Raw genomic sequence first — 12,631 nt, 5'->3', positions numbered from 1 at the left:
CCAGAAAACGAGCAGTGCTCAGTGACAGAAAGAAATGAGCTGTGAAGCCATGAAAGGACATAAAGAAGCACACTTGAAATGAATGTAACATTGTGTCAGCCACACTTCAATTAAAAGCATTTTTTAAAAATTTTTTAAAAAGAAATAGCCACTAAGCATGCAAAAAGATGCCAAATCTTATTACAATTAAAGCTAACGTGAGGGGTGCCTGGGTCGCTTGGTGGCTCAGTCGGTGCGATGCCCGACACTGGCTCAGGTCATGACCTCACATGAGTCAAGCCCCACATCAAGCTTGCTGCTGTCGGCGTAGAGCCCGCTTCAGATCTTCTGTCCCCCTCCCTCTGCCCCTCCCCCGCTTGTAGTCTCACTCCCAAAAATAAACAAAACATCAAAAAAATGTTTTTAAGCTAATGTGAATTTAAAAAAAATAACAGAAAGGACACGGAAGAAATTTAAATGCGTGTTACTAACTGAAAGAAGCCAATCTGAGAAAGCTACACACTGAATGGTTCCAACCATATGGCATTCTGGAAAAGGCAGAACTATGAAGACAGTAAAAAGTTCAGTGATTGCTACAGGTGGAGAGGCAGGGAGGAATGAGCTGGCAGAGCTTATCAGGGGAATTTTTAAATCTCTTAAAAGGCAGTGAACCTCTTTTTAGTGATATAATAACTGACCCTTGAACAACATGGCTGAATTACATGGGTCTACAAAGATTTTCTTCAATACAGGATAATACTGTAAATGTATTTTCTCTTACGACTTTCTAAATAATGTTTTTTCTTGAGCTCCCTTTATCGTGAGGATACAGTTCATGATACATACAATGTAGAAAATAGGCGTTAATCAACAGTTAGTGATCAGTAAGGCTTCCAGTCAACAATAGGCTTTAGCAGTTAAGTTTCTGGGGAGTAAAAAGTTACACACGGATTTCCAATTGAGCAGGGAGTCACTGCCTCTAACCCTTGCGTTGTTCAAGAGTCAACTATGCAATGGTGGATACACGTTATTATACGTTTGTCCGAATCCATAAAACGCACAACACCAAGAGTGAACCCTAATACCAACTACAGGTTTGGATGATGATTTGTAAATGCAGGTTCATTAACTTTAAAGACTGGCCCGCTCAGATGGGAATGCTGGCAATAGAAGAGGCTACGCACGTGTGGCGGCAGAGGGCATATGGGAAATCTGTCTTTTTCTCGCAACTCCGGTGTGAAATCTAAAACTGCTCTTGAAAAAAAACGGGCAGCTCGTCCTCGGTGCTGTCGCTCCCCAGCATCGTGGCCGCCTTCAGACCTCAGGTGAAGCACAGCACCGTCAGAAAGGGAACCAAGAAGTTCATCCAGCACCAGTCAGACCCATATGTCAAATTAAACTCAACTGGCAGAAACCCAGAGGCACGGAAAATAGAGTGTACGGAAGGTTCAAGGGCCAGATCCTGATGGCCAGCACCGGTTACGGGAGCAACAAGAAAACAAAGCACACGCTCCCCAGTGGCTTCCGGAAGTTCCTCGTCCACGATGTCAAGGAGCTTGAAGCGTTGCTGATGTGCAACAGGTCTTACTATGCAGAGACCGCTCACAGGGTCCCTCCAGGAACCACAAAACCACTGTGGAAAGCGCAGCCCCGCCGGCCATGAGACTCACCAATCTCAAGCTAGGCTGTGCAGCAAACAAAATGAACAGGTTATGTGCACGTTGTATTTGTGTCAATAAAGCCATAACACCAAAAAAATGGGTAAAGGACTTGAGTAGACTTTTCTCCAAGGAAAAGACATGAGAAGACATTTCTCCACATGGAAAGACACTCAACGTTCATCAGGGAAACACAAATGAAAACCACAGCGACGAGACAGTACTCCACACCCGTTACGACGGCTATTACCAGGATATCCGAAAACAACAAATGTCCAGGATGGGGAGAAACTGCAACCCTTAGGCAGAGCTGCTCAAAGAAGTAAACAAAGAGTCACCACATGATCCACCAACCCACTTCTGGGTTTACACCCAAAGGAACTCGGAAGCAGGGACTCAAACAGCTACCTGCACACCCGTGTCCGCAGCAGCAAGGGTCACAATGGCCGAAAGGTGGAAGCGACCCACGCGTCTGTCGAAAGAACAGACAAAATGGGATCTATACACACACACGACGGAGTGTTTTTCAGCTTGAAAAAGAAAAGAGGTACCGACACACGCCACAGTTGGGATGAGCCTTGAGAACGTCACTCTAATGGAAATAAAGCCAGTCACAAAAGGACAGATGCTGTGCGAATCCACTCACGTGAGGGTACGTGCAAGAGTCAAGTCAAATTCGTAGAGACAGAAAGAAAAGAAGTTAATAGGGGCTGGAGGCGGAAACTGGGAAATTAGCATCGATGCGGACAGAGCTTCAGTTTGGGAAGATGAAGAAGTTCTGGAGTCGGGCGGCAATGACAGTCACGTAACAACATGAACGCACTCAACACCACTGTCTGTACACTTAAGTACGGGGGCGCCTGGGGGGCTCAGTCGGTTCAGCGTCCGACTTTGGCTCGGGTCATGATCTCACAGTTTGTGGGTTCGAGTCCCACCTCGGGCTCTGTGCTGACGGCTCGGAGCCTGGAGCCTGCTTCGGATTCTGCGCCTCCCTCTCTCTCTGCCCCTCCCCTGCTCACTCTGTCTCTCTCTCCTTCAAAAATAAACATTAAGAAAAATCATTAAAAATGGTAGGTTTTATCACATATATTTTACCACAAAAAAGTTACCATAAAGGATTTTTAAGAAATTACTCTGCATTCCATAAAAAACCCTAGAAGAGAAACAACTCCTGAAGACGCACACAACAGGGATGATGACTTACGTCAGAGCAGTGTCGAGACAAGAGGGAAGCGGACAAAGCAGGCGCCAGAAGCAGCGCTGACGGCACTGCTGGGACAGGAGACGCGCGGGAGAAGATGCCGCCATGCCACCGGCAAGAACGGAAGCGAGACGGAGGCTGGCTGGCCGCAGGGGGTTTGCCTCTCCAGTCGGAGACGGAGACGGAGACGGAGACGGAGACGGAGACGGAGACGGTGACGGTGACCACAGAGGCGATGCGTGCCCCGCCCCCAGCCGGCGCAGCCAGCCTCTGCTCACAAAAGCTGCCTCTGCTGTGTGTGCCGGCGAGACGGCTTAGCACTTAGGTGAAAAAAACCCGCAAGTCCATCTTAAAGATACACACACAAGCTCACCAAAGCGTGGTTTGTAACAGCAAAAAAATAATAATAATAATGAAACCCCACAAAGTCCCTCAAAGATTCAATCACGATACCCATAAACAGTGAACTACTTCCCAATTTATGAAGTATAGAGTAGGTACACATCCAGGAACATAAAAACGTGTAATTTTTTAGATGTGTAAGCTGATTTGTATTGTAAAATACTTGCTCACCGGAAAAAGCTCAAGTACAGTAAAAGTTCCCTGAAAACCTGAAAGTTTCTCGCTGCATCAAACAGTCACGGTTGAGATGTTCACTACACTGTTTTGCCACTTCTAGTCACAGCCCACGTCATCCACTGGTGGTGTGAGGGTGTAGGCCCGGACGCCTCCCAAGAATGTGCAGGTGCATCCGTGTGAGGCTGCACCGTGGAAGGTCATACATGCAACACAGGCAGTCGAGCACGTGAGGGTTCTTCTTCCCACATCGTGCATTCTTGTGAATTTACAGTCCTTTCTATCATGCAAAAGTTTACCGTTGGTACGTCATCAAATTGGAAATATTTCTCTTCGTGGTTTCCGACGTGCATGTCGTAATTAGAAAGGTTTTTGCACCTCACCTGGGTTTTCTAGAGCACTGACAAATTTACTCAAGTGCAGGCAGAAAATATGCACATTTAACTTTTTTTATTGAAGCAGAATTACCATACGAAGTATAACAGGTGTATAATGCTGAGTCGACAACTCCATACGTCACCCGGGGCTCACCACGATGCGGCCACCCACCGTACAACGCTGCCTCGACTTTCCTGACGATTCCCTACGCTGTACTTTTCACCACGGTGACTTGTTTTACAATAGGAGGTTTGTACCTCTTAAGCCCCATTTATCTATTTCACCTACCCTCCCTCCTCCCTCTGGCGACCACCAGTTTGTTCTCTGTATTGAAGAGTCCATTTTTTGGTTGGTTGTTTTTTCAATTCCACGTATAAATGAGATCATCTGGCATTTGTCTTTTTCTGTCTGACTTACTGCTTTTAGCACAGTATCTTCTGAGCCCACCCACGTTGCTGTAAATGACCAGCTCTCCCTCTTTAGTACGGCTGAGTGATACTCCACTGCGGATGTACACCCGCACTTAATTTCTGCATAAAGGTGGAAGGACCGAGCCGCACTGACAGCGAGCGCGCAGCTTGACATGAGTGCCTTCGTTCGGTCTGTCAGGCAGCCCTCTGTCACCTGCGACCACCCTCAGCTCCCCGAGAGGGAACAGGAGCGCCGCGCGGCCCGGCCTCTGCCGCTGGCGCTGACCGCACCACACCTGTGCACGCCCTGTAGGCAGACGCACAGGCCGCCTGGACGCAGGGTCCTGCCAGGACACTACATCGTCACAGGTCTGCGTATCCTGTGACAAAGCACTTCAAAATATGCACTTTTCACTAACTTACGTTAGTTTGACCATCAGAAAGCAATTTCTACATCGTAGGAAGATGCCACGCGACACAGACTCACCTGGCTCAGCCTCATGTCCATCAAAGTATTCCTCGCTTGGCCGATCTTCCTCATGTCCAGCTCACCTGTGCCAGGTGTCATCAATCCAGGTGTCATTCCACCTGGGTATGGGGTGTTCAGTCCACCTGGATAGGGTGTGTTAAGACCTCCAAATTGCTGGGGGAGGAGGGGGAGAGGACAAAAAACACTGGGTTGCATTTTCACGCACAAGAATCCCATCACCCTGAAATCTTTCCAGGGGAGCCTGATACACATGCAGCTGTACAGACTCAGCCACAGTTCAGCTTCTGAACCACAGAAGCACTTACTCTAACACCACCCATGGCTCCCACTACTGATCTCTCTAACGAGGCTAAAGACCTAGTCGCCTTCTCTTCAGATGCTCACAGTTTGTCGAGGATCCACTGAAGTATGGTTCTCTCCAGTCTGTAAATGTTTGGCGAAGAAACTGTCGGGAACGGGAGTCAGCTTCTCATAGCGCGGGTTCCGCTGGCGTTTGTTTCTGGCATCACCAACCTCGGGAATGCTCAGCCACTCTTCTTCTGTGACTTCTGCCAACTTCCTCTGGAGACATTCGACCCCCGAAAAACGTGAATCCTCTGGTAGACTTTCATGTGCACATGAAAAACTATGTTCTCCCTGACCCCTGGTCCCCAAATCATCATGGTTTAGAAAGAATTTTGATGCAGAGATTATCTACTTCACTCAGAAAATTCAATGTCTTGGATCTACTCTATTTCACTCAAATGTAAATTGTTCTGTCAAAGCCCAGAGGACTGTGTGGAGAACCTGATGCACAAACAGAATTAAAGTTACTAAGAAAATAAGCTCACAAGTCCCATTTTTTTCAGCAGAGGGAGAAAGAACTTTTTCTTTGCACACATATACATAAAATTAAACACTAAAGCAGGGACCTTCTCCTATCACATGAATTTAATAAAGAGCAAGCTGGGGCACCTGGGTGGCTCAGTCAGTTGCACACTCAACTCTCGATTTGGGCTCAGGTCACGATCCCATGGTTATGGGATGGAGCCCCGTGTCGGACTCGTCACTGAGCACAGAGCCTGCTTAGGATTTTCTCTCCCCCTTTCTCTCCCCCTCGCCTGCTCATGCTCACTCGCACTCTTTCAAAATAAATAAGTAAATATTTAAAAAGATAAAAAATTAAAAAAGAGCAAAGTTAGTAAAGTCTCATCAATCCTACCCCATTCTCTGCTGGGTAACTTAGATGCACGAGAAAGTGCACGCCATCCATCGACTTACTTTCAGATCTGAGAATTGTTGTTGGATTTTGGGCCGTTCCATTCGGTACTTCTCAATTTCTTCTTTCTCTCTTTGCTCCCTAGGAAGTAAAATGTGTGCATCCATTAGAAATACTCGACATCAGGGCACCTGGGTGGCTCAGTTGGTTAAGCATCCTACTCTCGATTTCAGCTCAGGTCATGATCCCAGGATCATGAGATTGAGGCCTGCATAAGGCTCTGTGCTGGGTATGGAGTCTGATTAAGATTCTCTCCCTCCCTCTCCCTCTCCCTCTGCCCCTTCCCCCACGTTCGCACATGCACACTCTCTCTCAAAAAAAGAGAAATACTGGACGTCAATTCTGAAACAAAATCATTTTATTATTCTTCGTTAAGTCACCAAAAGAATAATTCTACACACTCAGCAGCTAAATCAAATATACTTAAAGTATCAATGGATACGTCCATAATCATATTGACTCAATTATTTACCAAATGAAAACAGGCAGAAACCCACTAAAATAAAAGTAAGTTGGGGGTGCCTGGATGATTCGGTTAAGCATCCAACTCTTGATTTCAGCTCAGGTCATGATCCCATGCGTGGCTCATGAGATCCAACCCCACGTCAGGCTTTGCACTGACAGCACAAAGCCTGCTTAGGATTCTCTCTCTCTCTCTCTCTCTCTCTCTCTCTCTCACTGTCCCTCCCCCATGAGCTCAAGTGCACATGCTCTCTCCCCGCTCCCTCTCTCAAAATAAATAAACTTAAAAAAAAGGGGCAGGGGACAGGTTATCTTACCCTGATAAAAATACTTGCATTTGAATATGAGCACATTTACACCTTTAAAATTCTACAAAATCCCAAAGGTAGATCCATCCTATGAAAACTGAACCACTGTCCTAGTTGCTCACCTGACTCTCAGCCTGGCACTGCTTCCCTCCCTTCCAAGCAGTCAGTGCACCTCTAAAGACAGCTTTCTGCTCCGTGTGCCAGAACTAATGGGCTGTCTCATCAATCCATGCAACTGGCCTTCAGGGACAGAGAGCTACCGGGTTCTGGTGGTCTAGGACCAGGTCTAGGCACTGAGAAGAAATCTATGGGTTACTGTAACAAAGCATCAACCAAGTTAAACAAGAGTTAATGGGACCCACGTAACTAATACTTCCTAACATTGAGATTTACGTTTTCTTCATAAGGTAAAGAGGAAAACACCGGGCACGGGAATGTGTTATGACAAATGACGCGCTTGGAAAAGACGAGCACCTCCCCATAAGCTGGAGACAGTTAGTCCTCATGGCTCCTAATGAGAAGCAACACACATAGGGGAGAAGCTGCCCCTATCAGCTTTTCTGGTCAAACTCGTTTTACCTGATTTTAATGCAGCCTCAGGATCCCATTCCCACTCCACAGGGAATACTGTGAGCAGGTTAAGGACACCGGAGGAGATGGGCAGCCACTCCATAACTCACGCCCTGCCACCAAACAACTGATCTCTTCAAAAAGCCAATGGCACAAAAACTTTAAAAAGGCAGGGTAAAGGGACAGACTTAAGAGACAGGAAATGAGGAGTGGTTTTGATTGTATCTTGGTTTGGAAAAGAGCAGTTCTACTATGTTCTGGAGACCAGCAGAAAAATATGCGGGTGCCTGGGTGGCTCAGTTAGTTAAGCGCCCGACTTCAGCTCAGCTCAAGATCTCACAGTTGTTGAGTTTGAGCCCCGTGTCAGGCTCTGTGCTTGCGGACAGCTTGGAGCCTGGAGCCTGCTTCGGATTCTGTGTCCCTCCCTCTCTCTGCCCCTCCCCTGCTCACACTCTGTCTCTATCAAAAATAAATAAACACTGGGGCGCCTGGGTGGCTCAGTCAGTTGAGCATCTGACTTTAGCTCAGGTAATGGTCTCGCAATTTGTGGGTTTGAGCCCCGCATCGGGCTCTGTGCTAACAAACAGCTCAGAGCCTGCAGCCTGCTTCAGATTCTGTCTGTCTGTCTGTCTCTCTCTCTCCCCCCCCCCCCCCGCCGCTCCTCTGCTCATGCTCTCCCTCTGACTCTCAAAAATGAATAAATGTTAAAAATAATAAGTAAATGAATAAACATTAAAAAACTTTTTTCTTAAGAAAATACAGATATGGACTGGCTGTCAGGTAGTCATTGGAATAAAGCTTTGGGGTTCATGCTGCTGGGGCAATAAAGGTGCTGCACCAGTGCAGAGGATAAACTGACCCTGACACGACCCAGCAAAGACCACCAGCAGATGTGGGAGAAGCGAATGTACAAGCTGTGTAGCCAGGGCTGAGACTACATGAGGGCACCCGGTCGGCTGCACCGTCCCACTGGTTTGTATCGTAAAAAGTACTCCTAACAGAAGTTTTAAAAGTCAAGCATTTTTCCGAAACCACTTAATGAGATGACTTTCTACACATATCCATGTCCCCCAGTTTTTTAAGTGAATTCTAGAAGACTGAAATTCAACCTTCTTTAATGTGCAAAACCACACATACTTAATTATTAGAGGTATACAAAATAACGCACGTCTATGTAATAACAAATAACAAGCGTTACAAAAAGCCCTGAGCAACTGTATTTCGCCCTTCCAAAATGAAAACTCTACACACATTATGGGAAGTTACTAAATTGCATGTGTAAGAAGCAAGGTTAACTACCACTTTCTGGACTTATGACTAAATATAACCCTCTTATCTATACTTGGTCTCACTGTCCCAATATTCTATAATGAAAACACATTCTTTCAGTAGTAAAAAAAATTACAGCTTTTTTTTTTTTTTTAACGTTTATTTATTTTTTTTGAGACAGAGAGAGACAGAGCATGAACGGGGGAGGATCAGAGAGAGGGAGACACAGAATCGGAAACAGGCTCCAGGCTCTGAGCTGTCAGCACAGAGCCCGACGCGGGGCTTGAACTCACGGACCGCGAGATCGTGACCTGAGCTGAAGTTGGCCGCTTAACCGACTGAGCCACCCAGGCGCCCCACAGCTTTCTTATTTGTAACTTGTTTCATTTTTAAAATTTGTTTTTAAAAAAAATTTTTTTTTAACGTTTATTTATTTTTGAGATAGAGAGAGACAGAGCATGAACGGGGGAGGGGCAGAGAGAGAGGGAGACACAGAATCGGAAACAGGCTCCAGGCTCTGAGCCATCAGCCCAGAGCCTGACGCGGGGCTCGAACTCACGGACCGCGAGATCGTGACCTGAGCCGAAGTCGGACGCTTAACCGACTGAGCCACCCAGGCGCCCCTAAAATTTGTTTTACAAATCATAAAAAACTTATAAAACAATATAACTTATTATGGTTTAAAAGATTATGCATTCACTTTGTTTTAATTTCCCCAGAAACAAGGTCGGGGAATTCAGAAAGCTGCCATATCAAATGGAGACTGAAGTAACATCAACGAACAGATTTGCTAAACCAAAGTTCAGGGCAAGACACCCACCTGAGAACCCACAGAGAAACCACACCTTCTCTTGAACAGGCCCCCAAGGACAGAGTGCACCTGCTCCCTCCAGGCTCACCGTCACCTACCCCACCAGCCCAGCCTGACTCTCCACAGTCCCAATGCAGTCCCAGCGCTGTCGTGTGGACCAAGATTCTCAAGCCACAGCCCCTGCCTACAAGGACTTACATATTCATCTGTCATCTTCAGCTAACTTCCAAATTACTTAATAAATATCAACTAACATCACTACACCCCTCTCAAAGGCAGTAATCCTGATGTGTGATCAAAACAATCCCTCAAATTCTGTGGATTTCTGGAAAACAATAGAGTTCTTAAGCTCTCCACTCCAGTCCCCAGCCCTAAGACTACTCTCCAACAGCCTGGCACTTATCCAAGTGTGGCTGCCATAAATTAAGATCCAGGTGGCCTCAGAGCTGAGCAGACACATGCATTGCTCTTGCAACTTTTCTCCACATCTGAAGTAAGTCGAAGCAAATATCTCTTTTAAAGTTAGGTAAATACAGGGGCACCTGACTGGCTCAATCACTGAGCATATGACTCCTGATTTTGGGTGTGAGTTCAAACCCCACGGGTACAGAGATTAGTGCCTGGGTGGCTAGTCGGTTAAGCATCCAACTTCAGCTCAGGTCATGATCTCACAGTTTGTGGGCTCCAGCTGTGCTGACAGCAGGGAGCCTGGAGCCTGCTTTGGATTCTGTGTCTCCCTCTCTGCCCTTCCTCCACTTGCACTCTCTCTCTCTCAAAAATAAACAAACGTCAAAAAATAAATACAATACAATCTTAATGCAGCACCTGGGAGGCTCAGTTGGTGGAGCGTCCAACTTTGGCTCGGGTCATAATCTCACGGTTCATGGGTCCGAGCCCTGCATTGGGCTCTGCTCTTGACAGTTCAGAGCCTGCCAGGGATTCTCTCTCCCCCCTCTCTCTGTCATTCTCCCAATTCACGCAGGCATATTCTCTCTATCTCTCAAAATAAATAAACTATTAAAATAAATAAATAGAATTAAAAGCAAGAGAAAGAAAAAAGGAAGGAGAAAGAGAGTTGGGTAAATACAGTGTAAAGGGCAGAAATCTACATTACCTCCTTTCTTTTCTTCTCTCATCCATCCTTTTATCCAGAGCGGCATAAATAGCATCTGCTTCCTCGTCATCTTTTTCGTAGGGCCCACTGGAGAAGAGGCTCCCAGCATAACCATTAAACTAAGGACACAACAACATACTTAGAGGGTCAGCTTCACCCCCAACACAATCCCCACAAGCAGAAACAGAGAACACCGCTAGCTGTAAAACGTTTGTTAAACAATTTTTCTCAATCCGACAATCCCAAACTGAGGGAAAATAAAGTCAGTCATCTGTACTGCTCACAAGTATCATGGGCACGAAAGATAAAGGAGCTACCCAGATGGGAAGGGACCAAGAGACACAGCCAGTGCAGTGCGGAGTCCTGGACTGGGTGCACCAGAAAAAGACACCAGGGGAAAACGGATGGAACGCAAATGAGGCCTGCGGGTTAGGCACACAGCCAACACACAGCCAACAGTGTTGTGTCAATGTTAGTTTCCTGGTTTCAATAACTGTACTAAGGTCACATGAGATGAGGAGAAGCTAGTGAAGGCATTTTCCACGCGATTTTTGCAAGTTCCCTGGAAGTTTAAAATCATTTCAGAATTGGGGCGCCTGGGTGGCTCAGTCGGTTGAGCGTCCGACTTCAGCTCAGGTCATGATCTCGCGGTCTGTGGGTTCGAGCCCCATGTCGGGCTCTGTGCCGACAGCTCGGAGGCTGGAGCCTGCTTCGGATTCTGTGTCTCCCTCTCTCTCTGCCCCTCCCCTGCTCACGCCCTCTCTCTCTCTCTCTCTCTCTCTCTCTCAAAAATGAATAAACGTTAAAAAAAAAAATTTTTTTAATCATTTCAGAATTGAAATTTTTAAAATCTTTTCCTCTGAGTAAAAATGCCACCTGTTAGAACACACATGAAGAAAACCTCGACTGGCCAAATACTAACTAACTAAGAGAGTATGCACTGAAACAAAATAGAGAATCATCACCGATTCCACCTGGGATTTTAATTATTAAAAACAAGCCAAGACAAAACCCCAGGGCTAGTACATCTCTTCTGAAGAGACAACAGTGCACGTATCTTTGTCTGTCCTGCTCCCTTCCTGCCCTCTGCTGAAGGTACCCTGGGCACAGCAGAGGTGCTAGCTGTACTGGCCTCTCTGAGCCCGTCGCCAGAGATGCCAAGGGCACACGGGGTCAAGAAGCTGGTCGGCCCTTCTGGGGACTGGCTGGGAGCGCGCCACAAGTCACCTCATCGTAGTTGGTGTCATTCAGATCCTCATCGTCATCATCCGCAGCTTGGCTTTTCTTCATCTGGTCCCCGACGGTCCTCTTGCCCGGGGGCGCGTGGCGGTCATCCACAGGGTCATTTGCGTCCCGGGCGGGCCCAATGTCTGACCGGGTGGTGAAGCCAGTGGCACTGCAGGAGACCCCAAGACACCCATTTATCCAGGCGAACTTGTTCCTTTGTTCTCCCTCCAGAGTCCCCGCTTAATAACCCCTCTTTTTCTCACATCTCTGGGAAGGCACCAAAGCGCCAGGCAGTAAGGAACCAAGCACGCTGTGCTCGCCAACGTTACTAGTCTGTTCTCTTCGGGACAGAAAGCTTCTGACCTACCCTGAGGAGGTTACCAAGGCCCCACATTCTCCTTGAGAGACTCACCAGAGCATCAGACCTCCCTCTGCCCAGGTTCCCACCTCCCATTTCCAATAACCTGCTGATCGCGTCCCCCACACATCCAAGCAGGCCCTCAACCCCAACGTGACCCAACCAGAATTCCTTTTCTGTGCTTATCCTGCAGCCGCCCTGGGGTGTTTCCAAGTACCAGGCGGGCACCAGACCACCGGCCTCACCTCCGTGCCCTCTTCTCCATCCCATCAGTACCAAGTTCTACTGAGTCTACCTCTGAAACCCCTCCTCCCCAAACCTTGACTCCCATCACAGCCGGGAACCAACTTCGCTACCCCTGCCTCTAGCCTGCTCGTTTCAGCGCAGTCTGACCATGGCGCTCTGACGGCTCTGTCTCTCCTACAGGAACTCTGGCCCCTCCACCTCTGCACCTTCCACCCAACAGACCCCTTGAGAGTCCCTCAGCTTCCTCCACACCAGGCCTTTTTTCTTCACCACCCAACACACAGCGTCAGTCACACACATTTCTACATCCCTAAAT

At 47.4% G+C, this 12,631-nt stretch overlaps 1 protein-coding gene across 1 annotated transcript in view; it reads right to left on the bottom strand.

Annotated features, from left to right (window-relative positions):
* The window catches only part of PRPF6 (pre-mRNA processing factor 6), a 48,522-nt gene that overhangs the window by 34,295 nt on the left and 1,596 nt on the right, over positions 1–12,631 (bottom strand). The window contains exons 2-6 of the mRNA XM_060622703.3: positions 11,712–11,880; positions 10,485–10,603; positions 5,953–6,031; positions 5,077–5,253; positions 4,690–4,845 (exon numbers count right to left, since the gene is read on the bottom strand). Of these exons, the coding sequence (XP_060478686.1) occupies positions 4,690–4,845; positions 5,077–5,253; positions 5,953–6,031; positions 10,485–10,603; positions 11,712–11,880 (700 nt within the window). The remainder of the gene's footprint in view (positions 1–4,689; positions 4,846–5,076; positions 5,254–5,952; positions 6,032–10,484; positions 10,604–11,711; positions 11,881–12,631) is intronic.

Source organism: Panthera onca, chromosome A3, assembly GCF_046562875.1.
Source record: "Panthera onca isolate mPanOnc1 chromosome A3, mPanOnc1 haplotype 2, whole genome shotgun sequence".
Taxonomy (NCBI): Eukaryota; Metazoa; Chordata; class Mammalia; order Carnivora; family Felidae; genus Panthera; species Panthera onca.
This window is presented reverse-complemented; position numbering and strand designations above follow the sequence as displayed.